The sequence below is a fragment of the Nicotiana attenuata genome, chromosome 12, assembly GCF_001879085.1.
Source record: "Nicotiana attenuata strain UT chromosome 12, NIATTr2, whole genome shotgun sequence".
NCBI classification, from domain to species: domain Eukaryota; kingdom Viridiplantae; phylum Streptophyta; class Magnoliopsida; order Solanales; family Solanaceae; genus Nicotiana; species Nicotiana attenuata.
The window spans coordinates 42155165-42169860 of NC_032000.1; the positions used below are offsets into that span (position 1 = coordinate 42155165).

General features: G+C 36.8%; 1 protein-coding gene across 1 annotated transcript; it reads right to left on the reverse strand.

The window, feature by feature from the left end:
- On the reverse strand, positions 2727-13484 carry LOC109235610 (CSC1-like protein RXW8). Its single transcript, XM_019401788.1, has 12 exons — positions 13209-13484; positions 11789-12151; positions 11175-11321; positions 10723-10786; positions 10387-10596; positions 9581-9760; positions 7334-7632; positions 6780-7050; positions 5565-5843; positions 4083-4316; positions 3821-4004; positions 2727-3737 (listed from the first exon to the last, which is right to left on the reverse strand). The coding sequence occupies exons 2-12, from the start codon at positions 12070-12072 to the stop codon at positions 3178-3180; spliced, it is 2712 nt and encodes a 903-aa protein (XP_019257333.1). The 5' UTR covers positions 12073-12151; positions 13209-13484; the 3' UTR covers positions 2727-3177.

A 14696-nucleotide genomic window follows, 5' to 3' on the forward strand; every position in this document is an offset into this window, starting at 1 on the left:
AAGCATCTCGACCATTTCTCAGCTGATCAATGCTCAAAATGCAGCTTCTGAAGAGATCAAAAGGTTGAGGGCTCAAAATGCCATACTGGAAACTGAGCTCAGTCAAGCAGTTAAAGGACCCGATTCAGTTAATGAAGAAATTGCCCACCTGACAAAGGAAAATGATAAGCTTCGCGCAAAACTGCTTGAAGAACAACTGTCTGCAAATGCCCGACTGGACCTGGTTCTCAAAACCCTTGCTGCCTCCTCTTCCAAGCCTCCTCTTCTAGTGCCCCCTAGGATCCTCTCAGTGGCCAGCTATCTTTTGCTCTTAATGTTTTGTGGTTGTTGTTTTCTTTTTGTTTGCCTTTTTGTGATGGAATGCTGGATTTCACCATTACTGCTCCTGTTTTGCTCAGTACATTGTTAATATTAATGAAACAGCTCTTCTTTTTGCCTGTACAATGTTGTTTTCTTATGGCTTCTCTTTTCTGTCATGTTGTGTGCACATATGTGGCATGAGTCGGCTGTGTTAGACTTCTTTATGTTGATTGCCTGCTTGTGTATCTATTTAATGATGCCAAAAAAGGGGGAAAAGGCAGGGGGAACTTGGGGAACTTGTGAATTTGTGTAGAAACTTGATGCAAATATAGGGAGATCTGATTAAGGGGGAATCAAAAGCAAAAGGTCAGGGGGAACTTGTGTAGTTTCAGGTACCTTATCTGGTTATTTCTGCTCGAAACAAATACTATTAATGCCTAAGTTTGTCATCATCAAAAATGGGGAAATTGATGGATTTTCAATGTCTTTGCCTTATGCTTTTTATGTTTTGATGATCTAACAAACTTATTGTCAAGAACCAGATAGAGAACCTGCCCCACCTGGTATACAAACAAATTCTAGTATGATCTCCAGCAAATGAGTGAACAACCACAAGGTAGAACACAACAGGGACCTGGTCCCTTAGGGTTCTGTCAACTGTACAGCTGGAACGTAACAACAGAAAGTGACTGTCCGCAACTGTTACAAAGAGGAACACAACAGGAACCTGGTCCCTTAGGGTTCTTTGACAGAAGTACAAGTCAACTATACAGCTGGAACGCAACTGCAGAAAGTGACTGTCCGCAACTATACACGCGACAGTGCAGCAGACAGTGCAGCAGTCACTTCTCATTGGGAAGAAGCGTGTATAAAGAATTGACATCACCATTGTGATGTCTTTTGTAGTATAACAACCTGGTGTAAGGCACAACAGATTCACTTGTGCATTCAATGATATTCTCTCAAGCATTAAAGTGTTCATCCGGCATTGAAGTCACTGGTGTGTCAAGAACAAGAAGACAACTCCACTAAAGGATCAGTTTCACAATGAGTCTATGTGTATCCGTAGTTGAGTTGTAATCTTGTTATTTGTTCTTCATTGTAACTCCTCTCTTGCTTACTTAGAAGCTATGTTTTAGGAAATCCAAAATCCGTAAACTTTCTAAGTTTATGTTGTGACTAGGTTTAGTCATAAGTTTAAAGTCTTTGTAGTTAGAGAGTCACAAAGTGGCTCGTGGTAAGAGTATCACAAGTTAGTTAAGTTGAAGTCTTTGTAATAGAGTTATTACAAAGTGGCTTGTAATAGTGAGATTACAAGTTAGTGAAGTTGAAAGCCTACAAGTGTAGGTTGTGGTTATTGTCCCCTTGTGTGGGATTTTTCCACGTAAAAATCCGGTGTCTCTTTTACTTACTGTTTCATAAAGTACTCTCAGTAGAAACTCATAAAGGATCAGGTGCCCTACAGTTTGGTGAACTCATATAAGCTATCAAATTGCTAGGGGTTAATAAAGAGGCGGCTCTTCTGCAATTTGAACTACTATTGATGAGCTTGCATATCCGCAAAGATTACATATTGCGTGTTCTCAAGGCTTTGAAGAAGGCATGAGTAGTCCTTTCTATAAGTCAAAGAGGAATGTTCACATTATAATAATGTGTTTATCAGTATGTGAAATATTACAACATGGAAACTTTGAAAGTGAACCATTGCTCTTTTATATGATTGTGCTGATTAGTTATAATAACACTTTGATCTCTTTTTCTTCTGTTGGATGACTTCTATTATCTTTATATTATATGCACTAATTGAACTTGTTTTTTAGGAGTATGTTTCTGAAGAAGAAGAATACGAAGTATTGAAGAAGATTTGGGATGTTTTAGGGGAGGGGACGAAAATTTGATGGTAAGAAAATTTTAGTGGGAAAAAAAAAGGGAGGGACAAAATGGGCTAGGGGGACTGAGGTGGTATGTCATGTGACATCCGCCTTATCAAATATCAGTACCACATAGGATTGGACAAACTTAACGGAAGAGTAATATATTTTAACTAATAGTATTGCGGCAGGGATATATTTAGACCCAACGTATAGCGAGTGATATATTTAAATCTTTTCTCATAGTAGTATATTTGGCCATTTTCCGTTTTTTGAATTACCGAGTTCGTTTCTCTTCACCTTTGATCCTGATCACATTTTAATCAATTACCGTCTTCTCCAATGTTTAATTTATCCCTCTTATCCACAGATAACATCATATTTTGTACTACTGAATTCGTTGTGTTAATTTCTCATTACTATGGGTTGCTGCTTGCCCAAACAAAAAAAAATGGGAAAACAACTTCACTCTCATGATTGAGGTCACAATTTACTGTACAGGGCATATATACTGGTCAACAGTATTAGATAAGGGCTAGTTACACATTTGACATGTAGACCAAAAATAACTACAACGCAACAGTAGTTGTTTTCCCTTGTGTTATAATATTTTATTCTTCTTATTGCATATTACAACTTCATAAAATTTAAAGAAACAAAATCATACTCACATCAAGCAGCGGTTCACCAATACATCTATGTACTTACACGGGTCTCCATAATCATGGAACCATCTATACAAAATATCAAAAACATATAGGGAGGAATAAAAAACGATCTTTAGGTAACTCTAAGGTGTTGCAGCTTCAGTAAGCCCCCGAAGAATTTATGTACACTTCCAAGTAATCTCTTCAGATGGCATATTTCAAAGAAAAATATTTTCTATACGCTTTCACAAAGTCTCTTCTCAAGGCATTTCACAAATCAACCATGTCATATAATAGACAGTCATAAGAATGCACAATCAGCACTGATTCCGCATATAAAATGCACAGAAAATATTCATCTACTTGGCACATGATTCTTCAGCTTCCAAAGATGAAGAAAGACGAGGACTTTCAATTTCCAAAGACGCATGTGGTGAAGGAAGCCGGGGACTTCTAACTTCCAAAGACGCACGTGGTGAAAGAAGACGAGGACTTCTAATTTCCAAAGAAGTACGTGGTGAAGGAAGATGGGGAGGACTTATATTTTCAAAAGACGTACGTGATGAAGGAAGATGAGGACTTCTATTTTCCAAAGATGCACGTGGTGAAGGAATATGAGGACTTTTATTTTCCAAAGACGCGTGTGGTGAAAGAAGACGAGGGCTTTTAATTTCCGAAGACGTATGTGATGAAGGAAGATGAGGAATTTTATTTTCCAAAGATGTATGTGATGAAGGAAGACGAGGATGACTTTTAATTTCCAAAGACGTACGTGATGAAGGAAGATGAGGACTTTTAATTTCAAAAGACGCACGTGATGAAGGAAGATGAGGACTTCTAATGTCCAAAGATGTCAAAGGAAGATGAGGACTTTTACTATCAAAAGATGTACATGATGGAGGAAGATGAGGACTTTTCCCTGCAAGCAACAAAGTGTCGAGCGTGTCAAAAATCATCCAGATATATAAGAGTGTCCTACAACAGTCATTAAGCTATTTGAACCTGGATTAGTATCTTCTATGCCTTGAACCTTATGGATACTCATGTTCTCTTCGTCACTTTCAGGAACAGCTTTATCCAGTGTAGGTGAAGTTGATTTGAACTGACAATAAGCTGATGCGAGTTGTTGACGTATCTCTTTCATCCTCCCACATTCTTCGTCCTGCCTATCCATCTCAATGAGGATCTGTACAAAAGCACACACGAAATAAGATGCATGCATGGAGGAACATATATATAAAATGGATTGTGCAATTAGTCATACCTGAGCAGGAGTGTACTTGAATAATGGTTCGAACCTTTGCCTGCAGTACTCATTGAAGAGGAGTGTACAGATTATCAATGGAATAGTGAAGCCTGATGCTGTTGAAGATTTTTTAAATCCAAAGACTGCCGAAGCTATAATTTGCATCAGCACCATTGAGAAAATTGTGGTGTTGTGCACAATAGGCCAATAGGTTCCACCAGTTTGATATTTTGTCACATACACATTGAGGATCTGAAAAGTTTCCGTAAGCTGTCAAACCACAGGCTATAAAGAGGAAAAAAGATGCAAGTGCTTGGATATTCATCAGTGAAAAGGAAGGTACACAGACTGATCAGCAAAAACATTGAAAATAAATCCCTTTACTCATCTCAACAAGTAGTGCAGTGTTTTTATAAGTAGAAAAAGAAACTTGTAGAGTTTTGATAGAGAAGCAGTGAGAAGTGAAGTGCATAAGCTTCTTCAAATAAAGCTTATAATTTAGAGGGAATACAAAAATAACATTATATGTACATACATATGTGAGAATTTAACTATTCTAACATTAAAATTGCAAGTAACACTGTCAATGTCCTACAACAATGACAATACCAATCTCAATGGTTGAAGTAAGTATCAAAAAATTGCAATTTCAACAAGCTCACAGAAAGATAGCTTCAATCACACAAGTTGATTTTTATTTTTGAACTAATCAACTATAGAAAAGAATTATAATGTAGCATCTAATTTCATATTTAATTGCTTTAAGGTTAGCTTTGTTTTGAAAGTCACTTTCTATCTTTCAAATAATCGTTTTAGATCAAAGTTAGAGAATAAAAAAGTGAAGGAGAGAACACAAGAAAAAGAGAAACAGAATCATCAAAGAATCGTCGGCAGAAAGAAAAAGTAGAAGAGAAGCAGAAAAAGCGCAAAAGCAGAAATCGCAAGAAGAAGGGTCACTTTGAAGGGAAAAAAAGAAGAAGCAAATCAAAAGATGCACAGAAGAAACAAATGGGAAAGTGTTTTTGAATTGCGCAGGTTGGTAAGACATGTTGTTTGGTGCAAATTAACCATGTAACCTTTAAGGAGGTTGTCTGTGAAATGTTCATTAACTCAACTTGTATTAACCTACCAATATTTGGCCCAACCTGCTTATTTGATACCTCTAGAATTCATAAAAGAATACACATTGAAAACCACATAAGAAGAAGACAATAAAGGAATCACGAAGAATGCGGAAAGAGGAGTCCTGGTTTTCTGAAAGCAAAAGGCCCTAGTTTATCTTGTAGCTACCGTTTACTAGTTTTTCCCAAATTTTTTATCTTGGAAAGTCAGATTCGAAAGAAATGAACATCTCTCAGAACATACATACTGATAAAGAAAAATGTTAGTGCCGACAAGAATTTCCATTCTTAAGACTCAGTAATCAAAATAACGATGAGCTAATAGAGATAAAAACAAGAGGATGTAAAAGAAGATTTAAACTAAATGGGATGTATTTACCTGATTACGGTATACAAAGTAAGCAATGGAAAAATAAACCACCAAGAATGGGAGTATTAAAGGTGCCAATATGGCATATGCAAAGCCAAAAAGCCCAAATAGGAGGATCCTCGGAACTTCTGTATGGTATGGAAAAGTCAGTGTTCCATGAGATGATGGTTCCCTGTTTCTGAGAATAAACCTGGAGAACAATCTGCAGATGATACCAAATGGTTGTATGAGTTCAACAGAGAGACTTGCCCAGCCTGATGTCAAAACATAAGTCATAAAAAAGGTGGCCTGCAAAAAGAAAAAATCATATTATGCAATCAATCAACTTTTGTGGTCACGTGATTAAATGAACTATACTGACACCAGTGTCATTGATGAAAGACTAGGGTAAACAAACTAGTCCATTCACATTGCTAAGGGAAACGTAGATACTGAGGAAATTATAAAAGCAGGGGAAAAATTAGGTGTACGAGAGGTTCTCCAATCCCCAACTAGACAGGTTAGAAGAAGATTTGGCACTAGAAGACATCATTATGCTGTTGTAGTTTTGTTTCACTTGCTCTCAAATTCAGTCTAAAAAAAAGGGCAGCCCGGTGCACTAAGCTCCCGCTATGCGCGGGGTCCGGGGAAGAGTCGTACGCAGCCTTACCCTGCATTTCTGCAAGAGGCTGTTTCCACGGCTCGTGCTCTCAAATTCAGTCTCAGATTTTAATTATTACCTTCTCCGCCCTTTACAAATCAAACGATGTTTAATATCAAATCAAACAATGTTGAAAAGCAGCAGTTTTGTTGACTTCTCTTATTTTCAGTGTCAGAGAAAATGGAAGATATTTCCCTTTTCTGCCTTTATCAAATCGAACAATGTGGGAAAGCTGACATGTACTTCCTCCAGAGGATTAGTACCTTCCCTTTCCACTCCTGAATAACCTTGAATTGAATTTTGTGCAACTTGCATGTAATATTCCCATACCACAAGTTTAATGCTAAAACCAAAATAGAAACTACACAACGAAGACCAGCTCTGGCATCATCAACCAACAGAAAAGCTAAAAGAAGCTATTATCATTAAACACATAGGAAAGCCTCAAAATAAAACAATATGAACACCTAAATTCAAGATATCGAGAGAGGGGGGGGGGGGGGGGGTATATTTATCAATATTTAAACAAGACAGTTATACCAAGAGGGAAAGAAGGTAAACACACGGAGAGGGGATGCAGTTACCGTTGATGGCACAGCCGTTGAAAGTAGATTGTTTACATCCTTAAAGATTTTGTTTAATCTCTCAATAACAGAACCGGAGACGATGTTACCAAAGAAAACATTCCAGAAGAAGAAGTAAATAACTTTTATGCATGCACTCCTCTTCCTGCCACTACGAGAGATAGAACCCTCCATTTTAGAAAATAGCAACATCAATGGAGGAACAATGTAGGAAAATAAAATTAATACAACACTTGGTAGATATCCAGTGACTAGCTGAGTCACTCCTGTCCTGCAAGAAAGAGGGGGAAAACGATTACTACATTGCTCATGTATGTTTTCCTCTTATAAATTAAAAAGCTCTAATTAAAGCAAACAGGAAATATCATAATACAAAGGAAGAAGGCAAAGTTCCAGCATCATCCTCTCAAACAATTTAGGTCTTGAAATCATGCAGCCAGACTTTATTGATATAATGCCCATAAGCTATCTACATGCACACGCGCGCACACACACATGGAATACCACTTGTACTCCATGTACAAGTCAAGATACTAGGTCTAACACTGCATTACCTCTTTAAAATTCCTATAAGAAATGGAAATGTCTTTTGCAGCTTGTCGAGATGAACAAGACTTTGTGTTAATGAAACGGGCACAAGGAAAAATGCCACAAAAAGTATAGAGGCCACTAGGAGAGCAACTCTACGAATCCAAAGGAGTCTGTAAGGAACACAGATGTTTGACCAGTACATATCCTCTGGTTCTGGAGCAAGATCCGTAACCCATGACATGGGATTCTGAGATTGAAGACCTTGAGAAGCAACTAAAGCAGCATACCGATTCCTGAAAAAAACTAAAGCAGCTGCAGACTCCTGCAAGAAAATTTAATATACTTCAGTTCACGTCTTGTATTGGCTAACACTAGTTTCAAAGATGCAACTACCCCAATTTCTTGGAAAAAAGGGTTGAGCACAAGAAAGCAAATCACCAATATAAGCCAGCAGGAATAGTACACATACTCCGGGACATAAACAACTAAATGTCGTTTCTGTCATTGAAGTGAAATATTAGAGTGCTAAGAACATGGATATTGGGCCTAGCTTAGGCCCAAAAGTTAGCCCCCGAGGTGTAGATTGCCGAAAACTGTATAAGGAGACAGCCCATACCCTCAACCAATGTGGGAGTCTAACACCCCCTCGCACGCCCAAGACTTGACATCTGGAGCAAGCACAACATAACATGAGGGCTCAACATTAGGTAAACCAAGTATAGGATGACTCTAGTCTAATAGACTAATACCCATGTTAAGAAAATGGACAAGGGGCCTAACTCAACCTCAAAGGTAGCTCACTAAAAGATTGCCTAAGATCATATAAGAAGACAACACCATATACCCTCAACCAATGTGGTGACTCTCACAGAGAGGATGGAATTTCATGAACTTTTTAAGCATTTAAACTTTGGAGCAAGTCCTGCGACAAGTTATTTCTTACTAATTAATTCTTCACCAACTCATGGAGCTCATATTCATCATGCTGCATGCCAAGTTTTTAAAAGTCAATTGTACACAACATAAAATTTCAGATAAAATTACTTTCACAAAGTACCAAAGAGGTACTGATGGATACACAGTATCGAAGAGAAACTTTGTCCATATGCATACAGTGGCAAAATCATAATAAAAAGTTACCATCCTTTGGCCAGGTTTCAGTACAGCCGACTGACAGGCAACATAATTCATAATGAGCATCTAGAATATGCTTATTATTTGCAAAAACAGATGACAACGAAAATCTTGACTGTTGGAATTCATGCAGTATGAACACACTTGACAAAGTTAAGCAAAAGCTCTAAGAAGTTGAGTGCTTCTTTCTGAGAATGGGAAACAGAAAGGAACCTAGATGACATTTTCTCCGTCATTAGCATTAAAAACAGAATTTTCATCACATTTCTAGCGTGAATACAGCAGAATCATGCGAGATAATCTTAAAGGCATTTGAGAGTTATACGACACAGAGAGAAAAAATGAGAGGGAGAAAAAGACAAAGATACCACTATGGCTATACAAGCGCAACTAAAATCTTTTTTCTTTTGTTCCTTCATTACTTTCTGTGTTGAGTAGATACATATGATCCAGCTTATTCCACACAAGTAGCAGTATTCAGTCATCCTAACATAGGAGATCCAAAGCTACAAACGAGAAAAAAAAAAAAGGAGAAGAAACAGGATCCAGAGTAGTTTTGCACTCGGTTAGAGATAGTGGTAGTTAGAAGATAGTATTTTGTTTACTCACTAAACCTCCAAGGAGGGAACACATCGAGAACTTCTACAATGAGCACTTCTACCTAAAAGCCAAAAGACAACAATCAACACTCTCTTTGTATCAAATTAGTCTGTCATGGCCACTCCATATGTTTATTTGCAATGTTCATTCCTAATCCTAATAGTATCATCCTACCATTTTCTTTACTTCCTTCTCAATTATGCTACCAAGAACCAACAGTCAGCCCCAAAATTTGAATTAAGCAAAATAAAATATGTGGCCACAGTTTTTCTCTTTAGATATATATATATATATATATATATATATATATATATATGAGACACCAACCATAAATATAGTGAAAGTAAACCACAGAGTACAATATGGTAGGCAGAGAGTATAAAAGCAGTGAACTTTTGTCAACAGACTGAAGAGAAGCTGAGCAACAAAATGCGCTAAAAACTTCATGAAGACATAATCTTCTATGCAATAAAGGATATGTACATTGAAGATAGCCTAACATATGAATTATGGAATATAATGTGGACAGATGTGACCTTTTTTCTCAAATCTGAACCATCAGAATCATCTCTTCCTTTATCACTAACACGCTCAGCAGGAAGCATCTTGAAAGAGTGATTTGTTCCTCCACAAAGGCCACATTTCATAAAATTTGATCCAGGACAAAGCTCTTCTGGGGCTGTTTTAAGCATCTTGAACACCTCCTCTGCATCAGTCTGTTGTCATATAATCTATGGCACATTAACCACCAAAGAAAGAGAAAAGCAAAGGAGCAAGAAAAAGCCCAACCAAGAAGATAAATGTCAAAACACTAGCGTAAGCAGAAGCGTAGATCAAGAAGAAACCAACTATTATCTTCAGCTCATGCAGATTTTTTTTAAACTTCTTATAGAATATATCAAAATGGTTTATAAAAACACAAAGAAGAAGAACAGAGAGGGAGGTGAGGTGGGCGTGCTGCTCGAGTAGTACTTTTCATTTAGGTCCATCGAATCCGGTTCGCTTAAATCTAGGCATTTTGTTTCAAATTTTTTAAAAACTTGGCAAAAAAATTCAGTTTCGAAATGTTGAGGAAAATGGTACTAACTTTTTTTTTCTTTAAGCAAAAAATGCCAAACAAACACACCTTAAAAGCTTTATTAAAAAAAAAAGAACTGGCCAAAAACATTCCCCTTGTTTTCAAAACAAATGGGACCAATTCGCAGTAACCAAAGAACCTTAAGATTGACCATGATGGTAGAGTAACACAAGATTCAAGAGGTAACCTTGGATATTAGGACTTGAGGTCACCATCCGAAATGCTTTCTTAGTTAGACTACAATAAAAAGTGCCTTATTCTCACCAGCAGTTTCTGAACAGGGCCAGAACGATAAACAATTTGATGAGATAAATAACTTGATGTGTAGTAATTTGTGAAGAATTTTTCCACTGTATGACTGTATGATTCTTTCTGAGACTTTGGGATAGCACGGACCAGAACTGTGAAGTAACTTGGATGGCGAACTGATGAGGTGAAGTACGCCAGCCGCTTCCTTGAGATACTTTTGTACTCCTAAAAGCAAGCAGCAAAATTTTTTTAAGAAAAAAACTGCCATAGCATGGTACGAAGTATCTCGTATAAAATAAACACAAGTTCAAAAGAAAAGCAGATAATTTGGAAATAGCAATAAATTCTTACAAAGTAAAGAAGAAGACATGCAGAGCAGGATATAATATACAGTGCAAGGCAGTGCACCCAGAACCTGAAGAGAAAAGAAACTCAATGAATCAGGAGATAATATGTCATCGTCATTAACACATTTTCTGCGAACATCGAAATTGGTAAACGTGCAAGTAGCTCTCTTCTGTAATAGTTCCTCTCTACTGGGTAATAATAATTTCAGATGCAAAATGCAGAGAAGGCTAAACTTGGCATTTGCTCTTCTTCTTTTTTTTTGTTTTTTTGTAAAGCTTGGCATTGCAGAATTTTGGACACTAGACAAAGACAAAAGCTTTCTATTGTCATTTCTTCATATGAAACAAAACCACCACTTGTATTATGCATCTGTATATGTCCATTTATAAGGGAATACTGAATAGATTATTATCCACATGAAAAAAATTAACAGCATACTTATACATGTTTCATACCATCTTGACCCTGCCTCAACATTCACAATAGTGAATACCTCCAATGACTCAGCTGGAATTTGCTGACGTCGAATATCTTGACCAAAATAGTTAAGAGGCAGCACCAGGAAAAGGCCCAGAATAGCTGCAATGGAGAATATTCGGAAACTGTCCACAATAAGAGCAGGAAAAGGTAAGTACACTTATAAGACTAATGGTACATTGACCAGAAAAAGGAGGAACAAAGACAGGCATGCAGTATACTGTCAACTAACAAATTTACCATCTGACACATGCTATACATCCTTACTGGGAAATACACAACATTTGCGCATATCTATGAAAGCTAGTATAATGAAATTAAGATTGTCCATCTTTATAGTGAGAACAGTGTCTATTTCAAGATCAGGCCATGCAAACAAGCAATAATATTTTCAGAAATAAGTAAACATCTTTTCAGTGGATTCCTCAGCTTGATGAAATATTCCGCAAAAAACAATAAATTTCAGTAGGAACGTGAACGAACTTGAGGGAAGAAAATGTTGCCACCTCTGAATTTCAGGCATTAAATTGACTTTTTTCAGCAAAAACAGAAGAGGAAGTAATTAATACAATGAGGAAAGTTCAGCTTTCACCTGAAAACAATCATCCGCACCAACACTAGCGCATCCAAGCCCCCGGCAGCAACTATCTCTTCATCAGATGCTTCCCACGCCTTCAAGATCCAACTAGGAGAAGGAACAAATCGGTTAAAGCAAAAGGTACCAAGGTGTCTTGTTCGTACATGAGGAGCAAACCTCTGGCTGAAGTAGACATTTACAAAAGTTGGTTGTTTCCTCAATAAGGAATACAAAAAGAACAGCACCACACAGACTGCAATATTGATTCCAGCAGAAGTCAAAAGAGCAGATAGCTTCATCTCCGTCTTCCAAATAAGCCAGCAAAATCACTGGAAAACATCCAGTAGCCAAATAAAAGTTGTTTTTGCAGTCCACGAACTGCAAAAGTAAGTGTTATATTCGAAGTGTTTATTTTTTCACAAATATGATAGGACTAGAGATAAACACTTCCCATAAGTTTAAGCATTAGTCATGTGACACGAAGAAAATACATCCTCCAAAACCAGCAAAAAGATGTCCCTCTTCAATCACCAAACTGTCTGGTAATAACCAAATGAGAAATTGTACACTACACTAAAGTTTATAACTCTAATGTATCCTAAACTTGTTCAATGAAATATTATAAAAGTTACATTAAGTCTAATCGCAACAGCTACACTAGCATAAGGTATCATTTACGAGCCACAGAACTTAAAAAGGAAGGCCTCGCATGCATGCCCACATCAATCTTGTAGTGAATGCCCAATTGGGAAACAGTAAAACATAAGGGCATGAGATTCTAACTCATGATTCCAATTGCGACGTCTTGACCGCACCCAAGGGTGAAGGGTGCAGGGGCGGATCTAGAGGCTTGATCACGGGTTCACGTGAACCCAGTAGTTTTTGCCTAAACCCTGTATATATACTAAGAATCCACTAAATATCTATAAATATTTGACTGTGGGCCCAATTATTATGTAGTATTAACTTGAAGTCGATGTAAGAACCCATAAACTTCAAAATTCGAATCCGCCTATGCAAAGTGTAGCCTAGTGGTCAATTAAGTGGTAGGAGACTGGTACTGTGCTGGTGGGAGTTAGCAGGTACCCAGTGAAATAGTCCAGGTGCCCGCAATATGGCCTAGACCGCCGGCATCCAACAAGAATTGTGATCTCTTAACAATTGAACTGTTCCTCGGAAACCCCCATTATTTTGTTCACAATAGTCAATTTGGGTGGAAGTCAAATTGTATAAATTAAAGGCAACTGCCAGGAATATCAATTAAGAGGTAATAAACTTAAGTAACAGCAACGTACACAACCAAAATTCAGTATACAAGCTATAGACAAAACTAACAAAAACGTTGAAGGAGAAACTTTAGACAAGAATACGATTGAATTAAGAAAAGAAGAAAAACGAATTGCAGAAATCATAAAACTAATGATAAGAGAATCACCTGAAAGCGAAGGAATAATCTCAGATTTCAGCGCTTATAGCAATAAAAGAGTAATTGCTTTTCACTTGCCAGAGAGAAAGAAGTGTACGCAAAGATAAATTATTGCTTTTGAAGTTTCCAATTGCTTTTACTTTGTGGGACAGAAAAAGGTGAGCTGCTTAAATTCTGAGGAAGAAAGCAGTGGAGTAGAATTGGAGGCGCGTCGCTTTTGTTCTATTCTACTGTTTCCAGGAGGCGCGTTGGTTTAGAGTGACTATCTTTGACTATTTAGTGTTTACTCTTTTTAGGGTCGAGAATTTTTTTATATTTATTTTGAATAGTAGTATGATTTATGTGATGAATGCAGATTTTGCGGGCCCGGCGGAAGTGCCACGTGGAGTGAAAGAACTCAGACGGTTCAGAGTCCAGAGGGTTGGAATACCGACCTAACTGTCATTGTCCCACTTTGATTGGTGTATACAACTTTTAAGCAAAGGAAATTCTATTGGAATTTTGTTCACATTGGTGTATACAATGCACAACTCACTGTTCTAATTTTTGTGGTGGTAATAGATTGAAAGTTTAAGAATCTTTTAGAATAATTTATAATTTAAATTAAATTATTAATTATTTGTGTGATTATAAATCATCACAGTAAAGATATTAAGATTTTAAAATGGAGTTACTTTTAAATAAGAATGTATATTTATTTTATAAATAGAATTAAAAAAATATGACACATCAATTGGGATGGAGGAAATACGATTTATTCCTGTGATATCTTTTGCTTTAGGCTTATATTTTGCACAATTTTAAATGTTGCTTCCTAATGTACTCAACATTGTTTTAGTAATGTGTAATTTGCATAAGATGTAAGTTATGTATTACAATTGTTTTTTACGATCGCAATAATCTTGCTGAGATTTGCGGCATCATTTCCTAAGCGTACATGCAAGGAATACCAATGAAAGTTTTGGCACATAAATGGGCGGCTCAACGGATTTTGTGGCCTAAAGTCAAAATATACTAAAAAGTCATTAAATTTCTTTTGTAAAAGCCATACAATAAAAAAGATACAAAGTAAATTTATAGGACTTTGGCCTAGTGTTAACTGTATAACGCGTGATGTGTGAATTAGGTGCACGTCACGGTTTGAAACTCTATCGTAAATGAAAATATGGTATTAATTAGGTGGAAGAAGGTAGAGGGGGCACGACGATAATCTGTTGCCTTTTGAACCTTGTGCCCCATTACATTCGGGGATTTCTCTTAAAAAGATGAAAAAAAATAATTGCTTTCTAATTGATGGATCAATAAACTATGGTGAAAATAGACAATTTAGAGAAACTGAGTTAAAACAAGAAAGTGAAATTATTAGAAACATTAAAAAACATGAGTGTACATAGAGGAGAAACAAATTAGATTTGGTAACGTTCATATTTTATTGAATGAAAAAAAATTTATCGTTATTTATTACTCAACTGTATAACCTCAGTTAAAACTTTTGAA